The 17,601-nt window shown below is 35.3% G+C and overlaps 3 protein-coding genes across 5 annotated transcripts; 1 reads left to right on the top strand and 2 right to left on the bottom strand.

The window, feature by feature from the left end:
• The first annotated feature begins 405 nt into the window (after positions 1–405).
• On the top strand, positions 406–7,409 carry LOC143557373 (agamous-like MADS-box protein AGL8 homolog). The gene is made up of 7 exons (XM_077046466.1): positions 406–623; positions 3,562–3,634; positions 3,731–3,795; positions 3,882–3,978; positions 4,064–4,105; positions 6,990–7,081; positions 7,185–7,409. Exons 1-7 carry the CDS (start codon positions 439–441, stop codon positions 7,291–7,293), a joined length of 663 nt encoding a protein of 220 aa, XP_076902581.1. The 5' UTR covers positions 406–438; the 3' UTR covers positions 7,294–7,409.
• An 849-nt stretch (positions 7,410–8,258) lies between these two features.
• LOC143557356 (protein WHAT'S THIS FACTOR 9, mitochondrial-like) lies at positions 8,259–10,280 on the bottom strand. The gene is made up of 2 exons (XM_077046446.1): positions 10,258–10,280; positions 8,259–9,533 (listed from the first exon to the last, which is right to left on the bottom strand). The coding sequence occupies exon 2, from the start codon at positions 9,454–9,456 to the stop codon at positions 8,323–8,325; it is 1,134 nt and encodes a 377-aa protein (XP_076902561.1). The 5' UTR covers positions 9,457–9,533; positions 10,258–10,280; the 3' UTR covers positions 8,259–8,322.
• A 3,912-nt stretch (positions 10,281–14,192) lies between these two features.
• On the bottom strand, positions 14,193–16,202 carry LOC143557369 (F-box/FBD/LRR-repeat protein At1g13570-like). 3 transcript variants are annotated; one of them, XM_077046465.1, is made up of 5 exons: positions 16,095–16,202; positions 15,105–15,781; positions 14,931–15,026; positions 14,654–14,840; positions 14,193–14,594 (listed from the first exon to the last, which is right to left on the bottom strand). In XM_077046465.1, exons 2-5 carry the CDS (start codon positions 15,732–15,734, stop codon positions 14,341–14,343), a joined length of 1,167 nt encoding a protein of 388 aa, XP_076902580.1. In that variant the 5' UTR covers positions 15,735–15,781; positions 16,095–16,202; the 3' UTR covers positions 14,193–14,340. The 3 variants fall into 3 exon arrangements, with proteins under 3 accessions (XP_076902580.1, XP_076902578.1, XP_076902579.1); XM_077046463.1 differs by having other exon boundaries at positions 14,344–14,583; positions 14,668–14,840; XM_077046464.1 differs by having other exon boundaries at positions 14,344–14,594; positions 14,682–14,840.
• Positions 16,203–17,601: the final 1,399 nt, after the last annotated feature.

Below are 17,601 nucleotides of genomic sequence, written 5' to 3'. Positions count from 1 at the left end.
TTGGAGAGTGTCAGGTGCTTGAAGCCTATACGGCTCGTATATGGGCTATACGACCCGTATAAACTGGAAAAGCTACCATTCGTACATTAGTTAGTCATGTGAGAAACCGTATAAATTTATTAACACACCATGGGGTGGTGTTTGAATATAACGAACCTTACGAAATTACAAGTAATTATTATTATTATTAATATTTTTCAATAAGAAAAAAAACAAGCTATTATTATTCATTATATTTTTATCTATGATAGTAACAAAATATATTTATTTAATACCACGTGATTGTAAATTTTAGTCGATGGGTATTATTAAAATATAAATAAAATAGCACTTGCATAGCAAATCAGAAGGAAATAAAATCATTATCTTCTAGCTGAATTCACTTATTACAAACTGTGGAACAAGTCCTTTGTGTGTGTGTGTGTGTGTGAGAGAGAGATGGGTAGAGGAAAAGTGACGTTGAAGAGGATTGAGAATAAGATAAACCGACAAGTGACGTTCTCGAAACGGAGGTCTGGACTGTTGAAGAAGTCTCACGAGATCTCGGTTCTCTGTGAAGCCGATGTTGCACTTATCGTCTTCTCAACTAAAGGAAAGCTCTGCGAATACTCTACAAATTCTTCGTACGTATATATTACTCACACTCCATCATTAGCTTATGTAATTGTTTCTTGTAGTTTTATGTGTTGAAAATCGACCGAATTCCATAAACTGATTTTATGCATATGCAACTTTACATGAAATAAAGTTAATTCATGCGCGGTTTATTTGACTAACCTTGCGTATGTACAGGGTAATTTGTCCTTTGTCGTAAGGGTTTTTGAGTTAGTTTTTTGCTAGTTTATAAATAGGGATTATTTGTGAACACTATTTATCACAAAATTAATATAACGATCTAGCTTTAGACTACTATTTGATATCGGTTATACTTTTACGGCTTTCTTCAGTTCCATTGATTCAAATCTGATGGTTGGAAACTGTAATTTGGGTGGAACCAATGCAAGATAGCCATGATGAGTTTGTGCAAGTTGCGTGGGGTTTTAGGGTTTTTGGCTTACTAGCAATTGGGATGTTAACTTATCAGGCCATGTTTAATTTTCACATCGTTTTCATACCGGACTTGTTATTGAATCTGCGGGTTAAAAAGTTCTAGGTTCTCTAGTCGGACGGGTTGATGATATTAGACGTTATAATATGTTTTTTTTTTTAAAAAACCTAGATTTAATTGATATCTTGAAAACTTGTTGAACGATTATTATGGTTTAGTTAAAGTCTTGTGTTCTTAAATTTGAAAGAAGTTTGTATAGTACGGTTAGCTGCACGAGATATTTATATAGTTTGATTGATTATAATGTATAATAATAGGATAATATGTTGAGTTTTATAGACTTTCTCACTTTTATATAAACAGTGAAAGTTATCTTTATTTTTTCACGTTCCAGGTGACAGATTGGTCAGTTTTTATATATTATGTTAATATCTTATGGTTTTGCTTAGGTGGAAACTTACATAAGTTACATTGTTGAATTTTAAAGATCAATTGACTAATGTTTTAATTATTTGTATGATACGATATTTTAAGCACCACCAATATAAATGAAATCAAACTAATAAAAGTAAACTAAAGTTATTCTTAAATAGTAAATCAGCTCAACTTGTATGTATGTAGAATTTGTAAATCAATGATCACACAAAAACGAGTAAATATGTTGATGATTTTAGTGCGACAAGTATACAAACTAGAATATGTGGCTTATATGCTTATAGAGGATATAGATTACATGCTTTGTAAGAAACATAAGTGAATTTTGATCCTTGAAATGGGTAAGTAAATTGAAGTTTACTCTGACTTAATTAGTAAAGGGTCGATATACCTTTCATAGGTCAACGTACAAACATCACATGTTGGATCAACATTTTACACATGCGTTGGTCCGTGGGTGCATGTGTCTAGTTTGGAATATTGTTGTGTATACATGTGTTAGGTAGCATGAAATATAACCCTTACACCTGCCTTCTACATAGATATATGTTATAACAAAAATATAAGTGTCGTAGTTGTACAATGCAAAACTTGAAAATGTGTCATTTTATGTTTAAATTTGTTCCTAACCTTCTTAAACATTGCTATGTTTCATGAAAGGGTGCATTAGTTAAATATTCATGTTACATTATTTCTTGGTCCTGAAAATATTTTGAGACATACATAATAAACATTATATGATTATACAACCTATCTTACAATATATCTTCTATGAGTTTTTTTTCTTAAATTATCGCTTTATACTAAAGTGTTAGTTTCCTATGTTATTCCAAAATTGATTTTTTGACACCTAGGTATTTAGGGGGTTAAAATACCACTTTTTGGAAAGTGATTTCCATACACACGATATAAGAAATATATAGCAGATGCAGTTCTAAAATATATATATATATATATATATATAGCAGATGACACTTACAATTAATAACCGGAGTTACTTGTCAGTATTTTTGTAATATCTACAAAATGGTTTATTCAAAACCTAAAATGGAGGAGTATAATGGAATTTTATGTATATTTGGTCAATTTTGTTAGAAGTAATTTTAAACTTTAAGTTACAAGTTGTGACTTGAGGGTGACAAGCAGGTCATAGTTGGTTATGTTTCCTACTTACAATATGTTTCTTAATTGTTTTGTAATTATAATTGGTAATGTCTTTCCTAGCAAGTTAAGCTAGTCTATATAAACTAAGTCATGGTTATGCATTATATAATGTGTGAGATGCTACCGTGTTATGGTTCATCAAGAACACATGAGATGTAACCGAATTAGGATTCATCAAAAAGAGTCAAACCAAGTTAGGGTTTGAAAGAGTTGTAATCAGTTTTTCGAGTTATATTTTCTGATTAATAAACGAGAGTGAGTCGTTTTATTCGTGTTTGTTTATCGATAGGGACTTGAAATTCATACACATGACATGATGATGAATGAATACAACTTTGTGTGAAGTAAGATTGATAAATTATCTCTTAATTGAGGGATTTTAAGCAAATGGTTAAGCACACAACAAAGATGAACTCTCTCTTGTCCATGGGACAATAGGCTCAAATTTTACTTCATGAAAATGTATTAATTTATCAAATGTAGTGTTTGTACCACAAATTAGAAAGACTTTGGTCTCATACTATATTTAAAAAATTAGGATGCAAACAAGCTTATGGATCTGGTAAATATATTTGATCTAAATTATAACCTGGCATATTTGCTTATTTGAGTTGTTTCAGCCGTAAAATATGCATTTACATTCATAAATGATGTTTGAAGATAAATTTACTAAACTAAAGTACATGAAGGTCAACAAAATGTTTTCCTGAGAAATTTTAAAAATGATAAGAGGCAGGAAAGAATATAGCATTCCAGTTCAACTGTGATCACTGAGTGATAAATGATATTGCATAGATTTATCATTTATATATGAATATATGATAGTAATTAGTTAAATCGAGTATGCTTGTTTTATTTGATCTAATTCTGGTTTCTTTTGAATTTTTTATACATCACCATCTTTTTAACAACAGAATGGAAAGGATCCTTGAGAGGTATGAAAAATACTTGCATGCAGAGGCGCAAAATAATTCCACAAACATCGAAGTATGTCACGCTTAAAGCTAACCGTTGATATTCAACTATCTTGCATAACTGTTTTCTTTCTCAAAATTAAAGACTTGGTTCTTTAAATTTTTGTAGGAAATCTCAACTATGGATCATGTCAAGCTTAAAGCTAGAATCGAGCTTTTGCATAAACGACAAAGGTACTTGCAACAAATGTTAAGTGTTTGATTAAGATTCTCTTAAAAAAAACAAGTTTTTACAAAACATGTTTTTTTACGCATTTTAGGAATTTAATGGGAGAAGGACTTGAGTCCTTAAGTCTGAAAGAGACGAGTCTAGAGCAGCAAATTGATAAAGGCCTTAAACACATTAGGTTAAGAAAGGTATATTTGCTGCATCTTCTCATTTCTTTTCATGTCAGTCAAATGTTAATTAGTGAGATTTAAACCGCGTTTCTGTTATTTGCAGAACCATTTGATGCTTGAATCGATTTCTCAGCTCCAAAAGAAGGTACGCCCATTTCTCATATTCAATAAGATTGTGTAGTGGTTTAAACATATATGGTGTATGCTAAAGTGTCACGTCACTGCCAACGTGGCAGTGAGGCTTTAACTAACCACCATTTCACTTTGGTGTAGTGATTTTAACTAAAAAGTAAATTATTAAAGATTAAAAAAAATGTGTGATTAGTTGATTAGGAATGGACCCCACCTCTCACACCTCCGTTAAAGCCTTGGCGACGAGAGTTAGGCGCCCTCATACTCGTTTTGGCCCCCCATTTGGCTGATGTGGCCGTCTCTTGGCCTCCCACCATTTATCTTTCACTACACATAGCCTAACAAGCAACTTTTTATTAACTAGATTTACGATTTTAATTTTTTTAACCACCATGGGAGCCCACCAGTATCTTTTTAACCCTCACTATGTAAAGTGTATGTTAGGTATGGGTGTGTATCGGTCGATTTGGGCTCAAACCAAAATCAAAAATTCTGTTTTTTGGGTTTCTTTCCATTGGGTTTCAGTTTTTCCAGTTTTTGAATTTTGGTTTTCACAATGGGTCCAGTTCGGTTTCAGCTTTTAAGTTTTGTCATTTGGGTTGGATCTTTTAGGCAAAATAAATGGCCCGATAATGAATATGGGTTTGAAAGTAAATTTTTTGTTAGTTAAAATTATTACACATTAATTTGGCCCAGACAACATACCCATCGAGGTGTGGAAGTGTCTGGGAGAGGAAGGAGTCATGTGGTTAACTACTCTGTTCAATAGTATTCTCAAATCAGGTAAGATGCCAGACCAGTGGAGGAGCAGCGTTGTAGTTTCTATCTATAAGAACAAAGGAGACGCCCAATGTTGTGGTAACTACCGAGGAATCAAACTACTAAGTCATACTATGAAGCTATGGGAAAGAGTGATTGAGGTTAGACTTAGACGAGAAACTCAGGTTACGGTCAACCAATTTGGCTTCATGCCGGGGCGTTCCACCACAGAGGCAATACACCTTATAAGAAGATTAATGGAAAAGTATAGGGAGAAGAAGCGTGATCTACATATGGTGTTTATTGACCTAGAAAAGGCCTACGACAGTGTGCCACGACAGGTGCTCTGGGAGTGCTTGGAGGGTAGAAGAGTGCCCAGGAAATACATAGAGATAATTATGGATATGTATACCAGGAGTGAAACAAGTGTCCGTGCGCCAGTGGGGGGATACTGATTTCTTTCCTGTAGAGGTAGGTCTTCACCAGGGGTCAGCGTTGAGCCCGTTTCTTTTTGCAGTAGTCTTGGATGAGTTGTCAAAGTCGATTCAGGGGACTCTCCCGTGGTGCATAATGTTCGCAGACGATATTGTGTTACTTGCTGAGAAAAAACAAGATCTAAACATGAGGCTTGAGGAGTGGCGAACAACCTTAGAGACAAAAGGTTTAAAGATTAGCCGATCTAAGACGGAGTACCTCCACTGTGATTTTGGTGGGATAAACGACAATGAAGATGCACAGATCACAATTGAAGGGCAGGTGGTCCCGCAGGTAACGAAGTTCAAGTATTTAGGATCATTTGTACAGAGCGATGGGGAATTAGACAGTGATGTGACCCACCGAGTTCAGGTAGGATGGTGTAAATGGAAAGCAGCCACAGGTATATTGTGCGACAAGAGTTTCCCGACTAAACTAAAGGGAAAATTCTATAGGGTGGCAGTTAGACCTGCAATGCTATATGGAACAGATTGTTGGGCCATCAAGAAGGCACAAGTGCGGAAGATGGAGGTAGCAGAAATGAGAATGCTACGTTGGATGTGTGGGCACACAAGGCTAGACCGAATAAGAAACGTTGTGTTTCGCGAGAGATTAGGGGTGGCGAACATAGCAGACAAGATAAGAGAGTGGAGATTGAGATGGTTTGGACATGTAAAGAGAAGACAGACGACGAATCCTGTTAGATCCGTAGAAAACATTACTATAGAGGGGAGGAGGGGTAGAGGACGACCGAAATTGACTTGGGATGAGAGGATTAGGCATGATTTGATAGACCTAAACCTCTCCGAGGACATGGTTGAGGATAGGAATTCGTGGAGAAGTAGAATTAAAGTTAAGGATTTTTAGAGAGAATTGAATACCTTAGGGCTTAGACTTAACTTATTTATGTCACATACCATAATGGTATTTCCCTTACATATATTATTATTATTATAATTATTATTAGCTTTTATATAGCTGTTAAACTGTGATCTTATTATTAATATTATTATAATTAGTAGTAGTTTTTATATAACTGTTAAACTTTGATTTCCTTTATTTTGCTTCATACACATGTACTTAGAGCCGAGGGTCTCTCTGGAAGCCACCTCTTTATTCCTTTGGATAGAGGTACGGTGTGCCTACATCCCACCCTCCCCAGACCCTACTTATAGCTTTGCTGTCGGTGGGATTTTACTGGGCATGATTGATTGATTGATTGATTGACTATTTATTGTATTTTTTTTAAGTTGCTTAACATTCAAAAGTAAAAATTATAATATTAAAATTCAATAACAAAATGTGATTTTTCGGTTTAGTTACTTTTATAAGAGCCGGTTTGGTCTTTTCGGTTTCAGTACTGAAACAGAACTGGGAATTTGGTTTTTTGAAAAACATAAGACCAAACTGACGGTTTTGTGTTAGGTTCGGTTATTTTGGTTACGGGTCAGTTATTTCGGTTTCATGCACCCCTATCGCAGGGCACCTTTAGTAAGATTTCATTTTGGGCATCTAGTATTCTGTTCTAGACCTAGTACAAAACAAACTTCAAATCATGAACAACACAATCATGATAATACAATCCAACTAAAAATGTATTCGTTGGACAAAAATTTGCTGCATAATTAGAACAACTTTCTTCGTAATCAAATAAATTTGTGCAGATCAAAGAAAAGGAGAAAGAAGTATCTAAGTTAAATCAACAGCAGACCCATGAGATGATGCCATCATTTGATGTTAGCACGTTAAGCAACCGGTTATATATGTTAACTCTCTTTTTATATAGTTGTTTGTTAAAGTCTTCAAAGTTAAATGATTAAAAGACACGGAAGCCTTACACGTGTGCATCTGATACGCAGCAACACGTTTCAGGCTGGATCAGGTGATGGTGAAGTAGAAGAGAACCCGAGAGTAGGTCGACCATTAACAGTAATACCAGCTTGGATGGCTCAACACATAAACAAATAAAACGTTTATATGTTGGTTTTTATTGTTTGTAGTGTGCTGTATGGATGGCTATGTGGTGACATATAAACCATGTCTATGTTTATGACCATGGGTTGTAAGATAATAAAAAGTTCTCATATAGTCATATTCTCATATATGATGCAATTGATAGCAGGGTATTTAACTGGTTCTTTCAGTACAAAAACGAGATATTGGAAACGGAAGAGCATATGTATGCATGTCGATATGTCATATTATCATATATTTAACTGTCGAATAGCCATTTTGATAGCCGTGTTTCTTTACAGCGTAGCAATACAAAGTGTTTTGATATTTGTGTTATGAAAAGCTCTAGCGCAACGTTTTGGATGCCATAGATGTTAGATTTTACTGATAATTTCTTTCAAACAAATATTAAAAATGAAACACTAATCAACAACTTAGCTTTACAGAATTTAAATCCCAGAAGTACATCAACTTTTCAATTGCATCATCTAGTATCCAGTATTAGTGGTGCACAGACCGGTTAGTTGAAAACCGGTTATTTTTAAACCCGTTAGAGATCAACGGTCAAATAACCGGTTAGACCGATTAATCAGGTCAGGTACTAACTGGTTTTGCGACAAGAAACCCTGACTGATATAACTGGTTTCGGGTATAACCGAACCGGTTAACCTATACATAACCGGGAAAAAAAAAGATTTAAAAAAAACAACAAAATAAACCGGTTCGGTTAACATATTTCAGAGATAAATAAATAAACCGGTTTCTAACCATTTAAATCCACCTTCACTCGTCTTACCATCATCCTACACAAAAATAAATAAATCAAACTATATACATTAGAACATCAGAATAGAAACATATATTTTGTGCTAATGATAATGGCACATTTAAAAGAAGGTGTTTGAAACCTTTATCAGACAATGGGAATAGTAATCAACACTCACTGCAATAAAGAATAACCCACCCAACCCGCCCAGCTTTAAAGTTTCCATTTTGACCTGTTATCCAACCTGTATGACCGGCCTTTTTTGCCACCTCTAATCATTAGCCTCCTTTAACATAACCACCCACTCGCTTATTAACACCGTTAAATAACCTCTTTGCTTTCACTTTCTGATTTATAAGATGAAGATACCGATACCGAATCCCCATCAACAGAGGCCTTTCAACTAACGTATCCTTCTTAAAACTCTCCCTCAAAACCACAGTTTGCGTCCGAATCTTATTCGAAACATAAAAGATCCCGGGATGATGCACCAAAGCCCGTTTAAACCGAGGCCCGAACCCCAAATAATCCCCTAACATCAACAAATTCTCCTTTTCAGTCTTTTTTGATATAAAAAGATGCATTAATTCATGCAAAACCGCCACTGTATACTTCTCGGCTTGATCAGTATTCGGTGATAAAAAGAATCCATCTTCATACGGTGATATGTAAGGCAGATTCTGCCATTCATGCATCCAGATTCTCACTTTCTTTTCCAAATCAAAACCATTAGGTAAATTAATCGGAAACTTAATCGGAATTCCCTTTTTACCCGCACTGTTTTTCTGCAGATCCGAGGTTGCAAGATTGCCTCGCCACATCACCAGCTCTAAACCAAACATGTTTGAATTCATGTAACAAATCTGAAAATAATCCGGGAAGTCGGGAAGTAATGTGAGGATAAAATCATGCGGCAAACCGAGGTCGAAGCGTAATAAATCAATAATGTTTAAGGGAAGTTTTCCCGCACGTGTGAGCATTAATAATTTTGTTAATCGCTCGGCTACATCTTTTCTGTAACCGGTCGAGTAAAGAATCTTGGATTCTTCGTTGTGAATGGTGAGCGCTTGCGGGGTGAGTTTGACGTGAGGGAGGGAGGATGGTTTTGATGGTTGGAAGATTTGAAACACGGAAGGGTATTTTTGGAAGAAATTAAGAGCGGTGGTCAGGAGGTTAAAAGTGGTTTTGTAAGCGGATATGGTTGTAAGGGGGATGGTTTTAGAGGGTTGTGAAATGATTAAGTTTTTGAGTGAAATGATTTGTTTTAGGTTTTTTTCTTTTTCGACTGCGAAGTCGAGGTATGGGTCTCGGACCCATTTGACTCGAGCGTCGACAAATGTGCGAACAGGTTGCCCATAAAAACGAATGTAAAGGTGGTTGTTTAGGATGGTGGATCGGGTAAATAGTGCCATTTGAGATACCCTTACCAAAATGTCTGGTAGTTGTCATGAAACACAGGCAGAGAAATCATCAAAACTATACAATGTTCCTGCAAAGTTAAGATTATAAAACATTAATACAGGCACATAATCATCTGCTATAACAAACCCTATTTAGGGAAACTTTGAAGAACAGGTCAGAACCGATCATTAATAATACGAATTTGGTTGGGTAATATGACGTAATGGAGTACGATAAATGTACAAGTCACAAATGAAAGACAAACTCAATGTTAGCGGTTAATTAAGATAGTCACACTACTCAAACCAACCACAGAAATTGTTCTCCAAAAGTAGACATGTAAATGAACCGAATGTTCAATGAAAGTGTGAGAATCTGCAACTACTCATACATACGTGGGTTGGATAACAGGTCAAAATAAAACTATGTATATTTTTAAGTAGGTATCTTAAACAATTAAATAGCATTACAATCATATCATACCTATGAACATCTTAAGATGAATTATTTTATTCTTTTAAACAGTAACGAAATTCAATTGAATTCACATAGTACATACAGAAGAAATGCTAAAATGCAAAAAGGAACACATTCCTAGACAATTGTGTCAACTTATGAGCTACAATTCTATAACTTGAAGAAAATATTTTTAATTTGAGCAACACATTCAACAAAATAAGTTCAAACCCTAATAGTTTCAACTTTCAATTGAACGCACAGACTTGCAAAGGGAGGTAAGCACATCATAAACACACGTTGACACAGGCATATGAATTGTAAAAAGCAATAAAAAAGGGGGTTAAAATTGAAACCTGTAGCAGCGGCATCTGAAGGTATACACCAGACTTTACGATATCTGGTAATCACATCACATATTGGAATGTATGTGTAAAAGGTTTAACTATAATAATCAACTTTGAAAGAGGTCACTAGTAAAAACTTTTGTTCCAATAAGGTCATTAACTTTCATTTTTGTTACGATCTTAAATATTTTACCTAAATAGCAGGTAATCTAGGTTTTTTTTTTTCAATGTTTTTACTTTGCATAATAACTTTTAAACTTTTAAAGGTTGCGAAAATTAATAAAAATGCAAAATATAATTTTAAAATTTGCAAAAAAAAGTTTGAAAAAATTGCAATAAATTGCAAAAATTGAAAAAAAAACATGCAAAAATGTTCAATTTTTTTTTGTTGGAAAATTGCAATAAATTACAATTTTTTTAGTTATATTGTCAGGTAGAGGTGGCAAATGGGTTGGGTTGGGTCGAAACGGGTTATGGGTCGGAACGAGTTAGGGTCGAAATGGGTTAAGGTCGAAACGGGTCACTTAAAAAAAGGGTTGTTTTGGTTCGGGTCGGAACGGGTTAGGGTTAACAGGTTCGGGTCGGAACTGGTCAAGGTCTGAATGGGTCAAAACGGGTCACTTAAAAAAAAGGTTGTTTTGGTTCGGGTCGAAACGGGTTAGAGTCAACAGGTTCGGGTTAGAACGGGTCAAGGTCTGAACGGGTCAAAACGGGTTTCGGGTCAGTTTTTTTTTTACCAACGATTTTCAACATGTTACATCTCGTTTTAACAACAAAATATCGTTTAAGCGATTTTTTCAGTTCGTTTCAGCACCTAACAGCTCGTTTAAGCGATTTTTCAGTTCGTTTCAGCACCTAATAGCTCGTTTAAGCGATTTTTCAGTTCGTTTCAGCACCTAATAGGTCGTTTAAGCGATTTTTCAGTTCGTTTCAGCACCTAATAGGTCGTTTAAGCGATTTTTCAGTTCCTTTCAGCACCTAACAGCTAGTTTAAGCGATTTTTCAGTTCGTTTTAGCGCTTAACAGCTCGTTTAAGCGATTTTTCAGTTCGTTGCAGCACCTAACAGCTCATTTAAGCGATTTTCAGTTCATTTCAGCACTTAACAGCTCGTTTAATCGACTTTTCAGTTTGTTTCAGCACCTAACAGCTCGTTTAAGTGATTTTTCATCTCGTTTCAGCACTTAACAATTTGTTTCAACACGTTTTGACCAAAATGGGTTGTTTTGGTTCGGGTCATAACGGGTCCAGGTCGGAAAGGTCAAAACGGGTTTCGAGTCGGCTTTCGGGTTAGGGTCAACAGGTTCGGATTTCTTTCCATAAGATGATCATACGCACATTTGCTACTGGTTTTCAACTCTTCCATATGCATACGATCGTTTTGACCTTTCCGTTATGACCCAAGAAGAGCTTGTTGAAGAAGAAAGTATATTTCATAGTTTACATATATGAAATACAACATTTTGAGAATGCAGCACTCAATAAGCCTGTGTCCTTACATTAGGTTACTTTTTTCTTTCGATTAACATTTGGCCCTTATGAATAATGAAATTGAAAGAAACAGAGTAATGAATAGATTTATAATTACAACAGAAATGGTAAGGAAATGAAGAGTGAAAGTCATAAGCCCTAAAATCAAAACAAAGAAACATCAAAAGGAGGAGTTAAGTTACCGAGTTGGAGATCGTAACCCTAATTACTCGTTGTTGAGTGATGATGCATATGTTATATTATGTGCGGACTTCACTTCCATTCCATCTACGGGAATGTAAGATAATTAAGGATGTCTCAGTAAGTTGAATGCATATGTTATGTGCGGGCTTCCTTAGGGATGTCTCAATAAATTGAATGGTTAATGTCATCGCCTATAAGACCCATGGAGACCGATACGTTTTCTTAATAGATGCTTAAAGTATGTTTTAAATTTTTAGTGTTGAACACAACCATCAGCATTGGTAATTAGTTTGTTCATTCTTGCTGCTACAAGAAGAACAAAGTTAAAGACTATGCCTTTTGATGATCTTGGTTTTAATCGATTCATGTATATGCAACATTTATTTTGTGGTTTACATATATGTTTTAATTTTGTATTATCTAGATGCTTATATTTAGTTTCCATATTAATAATGAGGGTTTCGTTATTATTTTTATTATTAATTTTAATAAAAAGTGTCTTATTTCTTAGAATAAAATCTATCGAAATCTTTCCATATTTCACTCTTGTTATTTTGATAAATCACCATCGGTGTCTTGCTAAACTACCGTTGTTGACATGCACCAGTCAAAGAGTCACCACACAGCCAACCTGGGTAGCATTTTTTCCGACGTTGGCGATAGGTGTAAATACAAAACAAAACGACGAAGGAACGAGGGAGTCTTCGTTATCTGGGGGTCGAAATTATCGGCTCTAGGACAATGGCTGGTGCAAAACTTCACGTGTGAATTACGATGGCATGGCTTATCTCAGGAAGTAAAGAGGTATGAATCATTTTCATTTGTCTATTCAGACTTTGTCAAGTCAAAACCCCCACCCACCATCTATTGTTTCGACCACAAGACCTAGCTTTTTATTTCTCTTCTACTACATTTGTGTCTCATGAGTTATTACACTCGCATCTTGGTCCTTATTGTGATTTTATGTTTTCTCATATTTCATCTCGTTATTTCTTTCCTAGATTAATAAACACGACTTGCTTGCAACACTTCCGATTCCACTCAATTACTTCTCCCTTGTATAACAAGAACCAAATGGGATTAAAATGATGTACTCATAAATAAACATGATTCATTATCAAAAAATATGTTTGAAACGCGTTGACTAGGGGTGCAAACGAGCCGAGCCGAGCCGAGCCCGAGGTCAAGCTCGCTCGTTTAACTTATACGGAGCTCGAGCTCAGCTCGTTTTGATCTTTATTTATAAAGCTCGAGCTCGGCTCGTTTCGTAGTTTTTCATGCTCGAGCTCCGCTAGTTTAATATTTATTAATTAATTTTTTTATATATTTATAATAATATTTGTATATTTATTTTCATAATAACTTTATATATAAAATAATATGTTATTTAATTAATGTTTTTTCATAAAATTATATATATCAATTAATAATTATTAAATATATATGTATCTATTAATATATATAGTTATAAAAAATATATATAAATGACAGGCTCGTTTAGGCTCGTGAGCCGGCTCGAGCTCGATAAGTGAAGCTCGGGCTCGTTTATTAAACAAGCTTTCTTTTAGGCTCGAGCTCGGGCTCGGGCTCGGGCTCGTTTAAGCTCGGCTCGATCGAGCTTTTTCACGAGCCGGTCTCGAGTAGCTCACTAGTAGCTCGGCTCGTTTGCACCCATAGCGTTGGCCCACCATTATATATTATCCCATTTAGTCTTATTACTAAAAAGATGAGTTTAGAAGCAACACTAAGGTTTCCAAGTCCGTTTTGAATAACCAATGTGTGGAAACTAACAGCTAAAAAAGTCCAAAGACAATCAGAAATGAAAGAAAAAATACAGAAAATCAAGTGGCATTGTGGCAATACAAGAACTCTGGATTATTATCATAAGTCTCAACATTAGTTCACAAAGTCCTTATCAGTTTACGGTTATTGCTACTGGCGTCACGTGCGGTGCTTGTAAGAGAGTTCTTAACATCTTCATCTCTTGTTTTGGTTCAAGCTCGCTGAGTAATTCTAGGCTCACCTTCTTCAGCTAAGCTTGGCATGATCCCCAGCTTTAAAAAAGTTTTTATTTTTTTCACATTTTCCAAACATACTTTGAACTTCATATATAAGTACCCCCTGCCCCTATAACTCCTTTTTAATAAAAGACTGAAATGGATGCTAAATGTAGCATTCTTTAACGTTTATGACTCTGTTGTAGCAGCCAGCTAAGGACCAGTCAACTTTCTAACTCTTTAACATTAAGTACATTTTGAGTATACCAATTGGATGAAAGCCAACAGCCAAAAGAACTCCATTAAGACTTGACAAGAAAAGAAATAATACAGAAATACAAGTAGCTATACAAACACTAGATTACCATCCCAAAGATCAAACATTAAGAAAGTTGAGTGACCTAAAGGTCTTTGAAGCAACTCTTACTCAACGATTATTACTACTGGTGACACACGAGGGGCCGCTAAAAGAGCTTTTAACATCTTTGACTCTTGATTCTGATCAACCAAACTACGCATGCTCACCCTCTTTAGCTTGAGTGACCTAGCCAAGATAAATTTCACAAACTCCATCTCAGGCTTTGTGTTCTCGAAAAAATTAAACTCCAATTCATTTAGATGCTCCAACCAAACATTTGAATACTCTTCCCATGCAACGGCATATTTCTCAACATATTCTGATTCAATAAATTGCAAGAAGTCGTCGGTGAATTTTGGCATAAGAATGAAAATAAACCCATTTCAAGAAACAATAACACATTTACCTGTATTTTAATTTTCTCTAAGTTGGGGGAACATTTGATCAAAACAAGCAGAAAAGCTAATCCACGACCGTCAAGACAAACCACATCTCCATAACATAAGTATTTGAGGTGGATTAGTGAGGCTGGAGGCTCTTGTGGAACCAACTCTAGAACGCGCCACTTAAACCATAGGCCAAAACAAAGATTAACAACCAACGTTCAAAACTTTTCTTTGATTTGTAATTTTGTATATAATGGGATACATATTACCTCAGCAACATGAGGACAAGTAGTTAGATGTTCAATCGCAGGTAAACACTCAAATAGCTCATTAACGATGCAATCATCATGAAGATCTTCTACAAACTGCAGCATGATACAATATCAGATAAGTTTCAAAAGCCCATGACGTGAGAGCGTGCATTCAAATGGGAACGAGCGGACCAAACTCAAACTCTTAAGTGATGGACAGTTGGATAAAAGATGTAGAAGAGCTTTTTTAGAGATCCCTATATACCTCAAGAATAAGCTTACAAGACTACCAAATCCATTGGATACTGGTAGATGTTTAAGATCAACATAACGGAGATCCAGGTGTGTTAGGTGATGAAACGAGAAGATATATTTGGGTAATTCATACCAATACTCATCATGAGAATCCCATCCAATAAGTGTTAGTTTCTTGAGAGGATGGTTCCTCGACAAATGAAGTATTATTTTATCCAATTCTGAACAATGTTCATTAGGCAAATAAAGGGTGAGCTCGTGTATTGGACCCTGGCGTTGTAACAGAATTTGGTTTATATCATAGCTATGTTTGCACCTCAGGCCTATGTTTTTCTTTCTATTTGCTATGTCAGATATTTGCTCACAAAATTCAAGCAGTGTACAATGATAAAGCTCTAGTTTAGGAACTGTGGTCCACTTGTACCGCCATTCCCGTGAGAGAATACTCGTCCTTACTGCGAGTCTAGTAGGTAAAAGACATAGGATGGTTTCTAATATGGGTTGAGGAAGTGTGCTGATTCTATCCAAAGACGACCGTTCCGCTTTGCTCATTCTTCTAGTTTTCATCTTCTAGTTGTCAGAATGATAATAAATAATGTTGCAAAAACTAATTGCTGCGGAAAGAAAATGTAATAATAAGCTAAATACAACATTTGGATGATAAATCACAAAACGATTCAAAGAAAGAAAAGCAACACATAATAAATCTCAAAACCTAATATCCATCCATTCACCACTCAATATTTGCTACTTTGTCTATATATCGATTAACAACCCCTGTTTGGCATTTGGAATTGAAAATAAACAAGAAGGTACTTTTTTTTTATTTTATGTAACAAACTGATTTAGAAGTAAGTATAAATAAAATTAGGTATAGCAGTGGTAAAAATACGAATGAAATTAGGCACTGGAAGTAAGTGATGTTACCAATCGCCGGTACGCTGCTGATGCTTCCGATCGATAAACCCAAACTCAACTCTCGTCCGGTGATCCATACATTTGGGCCTGGACAACTTCACGGATCTCATGTTTTTATGGATATTTTAGGTCAAGGAGTGGCGTGCATTTGACCACCCAATTAGAGGTAGGGGCCGTACGTAATTGTTAACATAACCCAAACCTTTACATAGAAGAAGAAAATAAAAAGATTTTCGGTCAACTAACACATACTCTTTTTAAAAAACAGGTTGGGTTTGGATTGATTAACACAACCCATTTAAAAACGGGTTGGTTTTAAGTTGGCTTTATAATTATATTTTTATATGTGTTTTTTTTTCATTTTTCTTAACATTGGTAATTTAAATCATTTACAAGATTTTTAATATATTTTTTTAAATTAATATTTTACTTTACCGACTCTAAATTATATCAATTTTGGTTTTAATTTCTTTTTGAAAAATGGGTTTAGCATGTCGTATCAGGGTTGACCCGTATTTATGTGTGTGATCGGCTACATGAGTACTCTGGGATATCAAGGGCAACAAAAGTGGAGCATACGTTGACGCCGAAATCTCGGGGCTTTCAAAATAATTCAGAGAAAAAAGCGCTCTTTTTATCATCAGAAATAACCCGCTTTTGTTAGGGTTCAAGTTTTTTATACGAATAATAATATGGGTCGGGTTCTGGTTGCACATTTCAACCTGTCAACCCCTCCAACCCTCAAACTGTTAGCCCGACAACCTACCAATAAGGGTGGCAATCTTGACCCAAACCATTTCAAATTGGTCAATTTGAGTTATCCTAAAATTTATATGGTTTAGGTTTAAATTGGTCAAATGAGTCACTTGAAATTTTACATTCTTATTTCAGGGTCAAAACGGGTCAACAGATTTAAATATATGGGTCAATGTGGGTTAGTGTCTTAATGAAAAGTGACAGGTTCGGGTTGAAACAGGTTTGGATTGGAACGAGATCGGTTTAGGCTTTAGCTCGGATCAGGTTTCGTGCCGACACGAGTTTTCGCACTCGACGGGTTGGGTTTCGGTTTTGGTTAATTTGTCGGTTTTTTTCTAATGAACGAGGACAATGGCAAAAACATTTTAGTTTTTTTACTTTTTTCGTTTTTTATTTATATTTTGAATTGTAATTTTTTATTGCTTATTTGAATTGTTTTAGGGGTTTTTGATCTTAATAAAAACCTTCAAATTTTTTTAAAAATAATAATAAAAAAAATCATACTCAAAATATAAATAAAAAACGACTAAAGTAAAAAAACTAAAATGTTTCAACCGTTGTCCTCGTTCAAAAAAAAACCCGACCCGAAACCCGTTTTGACATGTTCCAACCTGAACCCATTCCGACCCGAACCTGTTGACCCCTCAGCCCGACAACCTGCCAGCCCGACACGACTACCGGTATCGACTTTATCCTTCGGGTTAGGCTTCTTCGGCAATACATGAAGAAAACCTATCTAATATTTCTAATACACTAATCT

Source organism: Bidens hawaiensis, unplaced genomic scaffold (assembly GCF_021521415.1).
Source record: "Bidens hawaiensis isolate Kalapana, Puna unplaced genomic scaffold, B.hawaiensis_p1.1 tig00018938_1, whole genome shotgun sequence".
Classification (NCBI taxonomy): Eukaryota; Viridiplantae; Streptophyta; class Magnoliopsida; order Asterales; family Asteraceae; genus Bidens; species Bidens hawaiensis.
The sequence above is the reverse complement of the archived record's forward strand: the minus strand, read 5'-3'. Positions and strand labels throughout refer to the sequence as shown.

What these genes read in the sequence shown, in the direction of transcription:
- LOC143557373 (XM_077046466.1), top strand. Translation starts at nt 439, where the DNA reads ATGGGTAGAGGAAAAGTGACGTTGAAGAGGATTGAGAATAAGATAAAC. An exon ending in AACACATTAGGTTAAGAAAG is followed by an intron (nt 3,979 to 4,063) that starts GTATATTTGCTG and finishes TGTTATTTGCAG; the next exon opens with AACCATTTGATGCTTGAATC. An exon ending in TTTCTCAGCTCCAAAAGAAG is followed by an intron (nt 4,106 to 6,989) that starts GTACGCCCATTT and finishes AAATTTGTGCAG; the next exon opens with ATCAAAGAAAAGGAGAAAGA.
- LOC143557356 (XM_077046446.1), bottom strand. Translation starts at nt 9,456, where the DNA reads ATGGCACTATTTACCCGATCCACCATCCTAAACAACCACCTTTACATT.
- LOC143557369 (XM_077046465.1), bottom strand. Translation starts at nt 15,734, where the DNA reads ATGAAAACTAGAAGAATGAGCAAAGCGGAACGGTCGTCTTTGGATAGA. An exon ending in CACTTAAGAGTTTGAGTTTG is followed by an intron (nt 15,027 to 15,104) that starts GTCCGCTCGTTC and finishes ATCATGCTGCAG; the next exon opens with TTTGTAGAAGATCTTCATGA. An exon ending in GTTATTGTTTCTTGAAATGG is followed by an intron (nt 14,595 to 14,653) that starts GTTTATTTTCAT and finishes TTATTGAATCAG; the next exon opens with AATATGTTGAGAAATATGCC.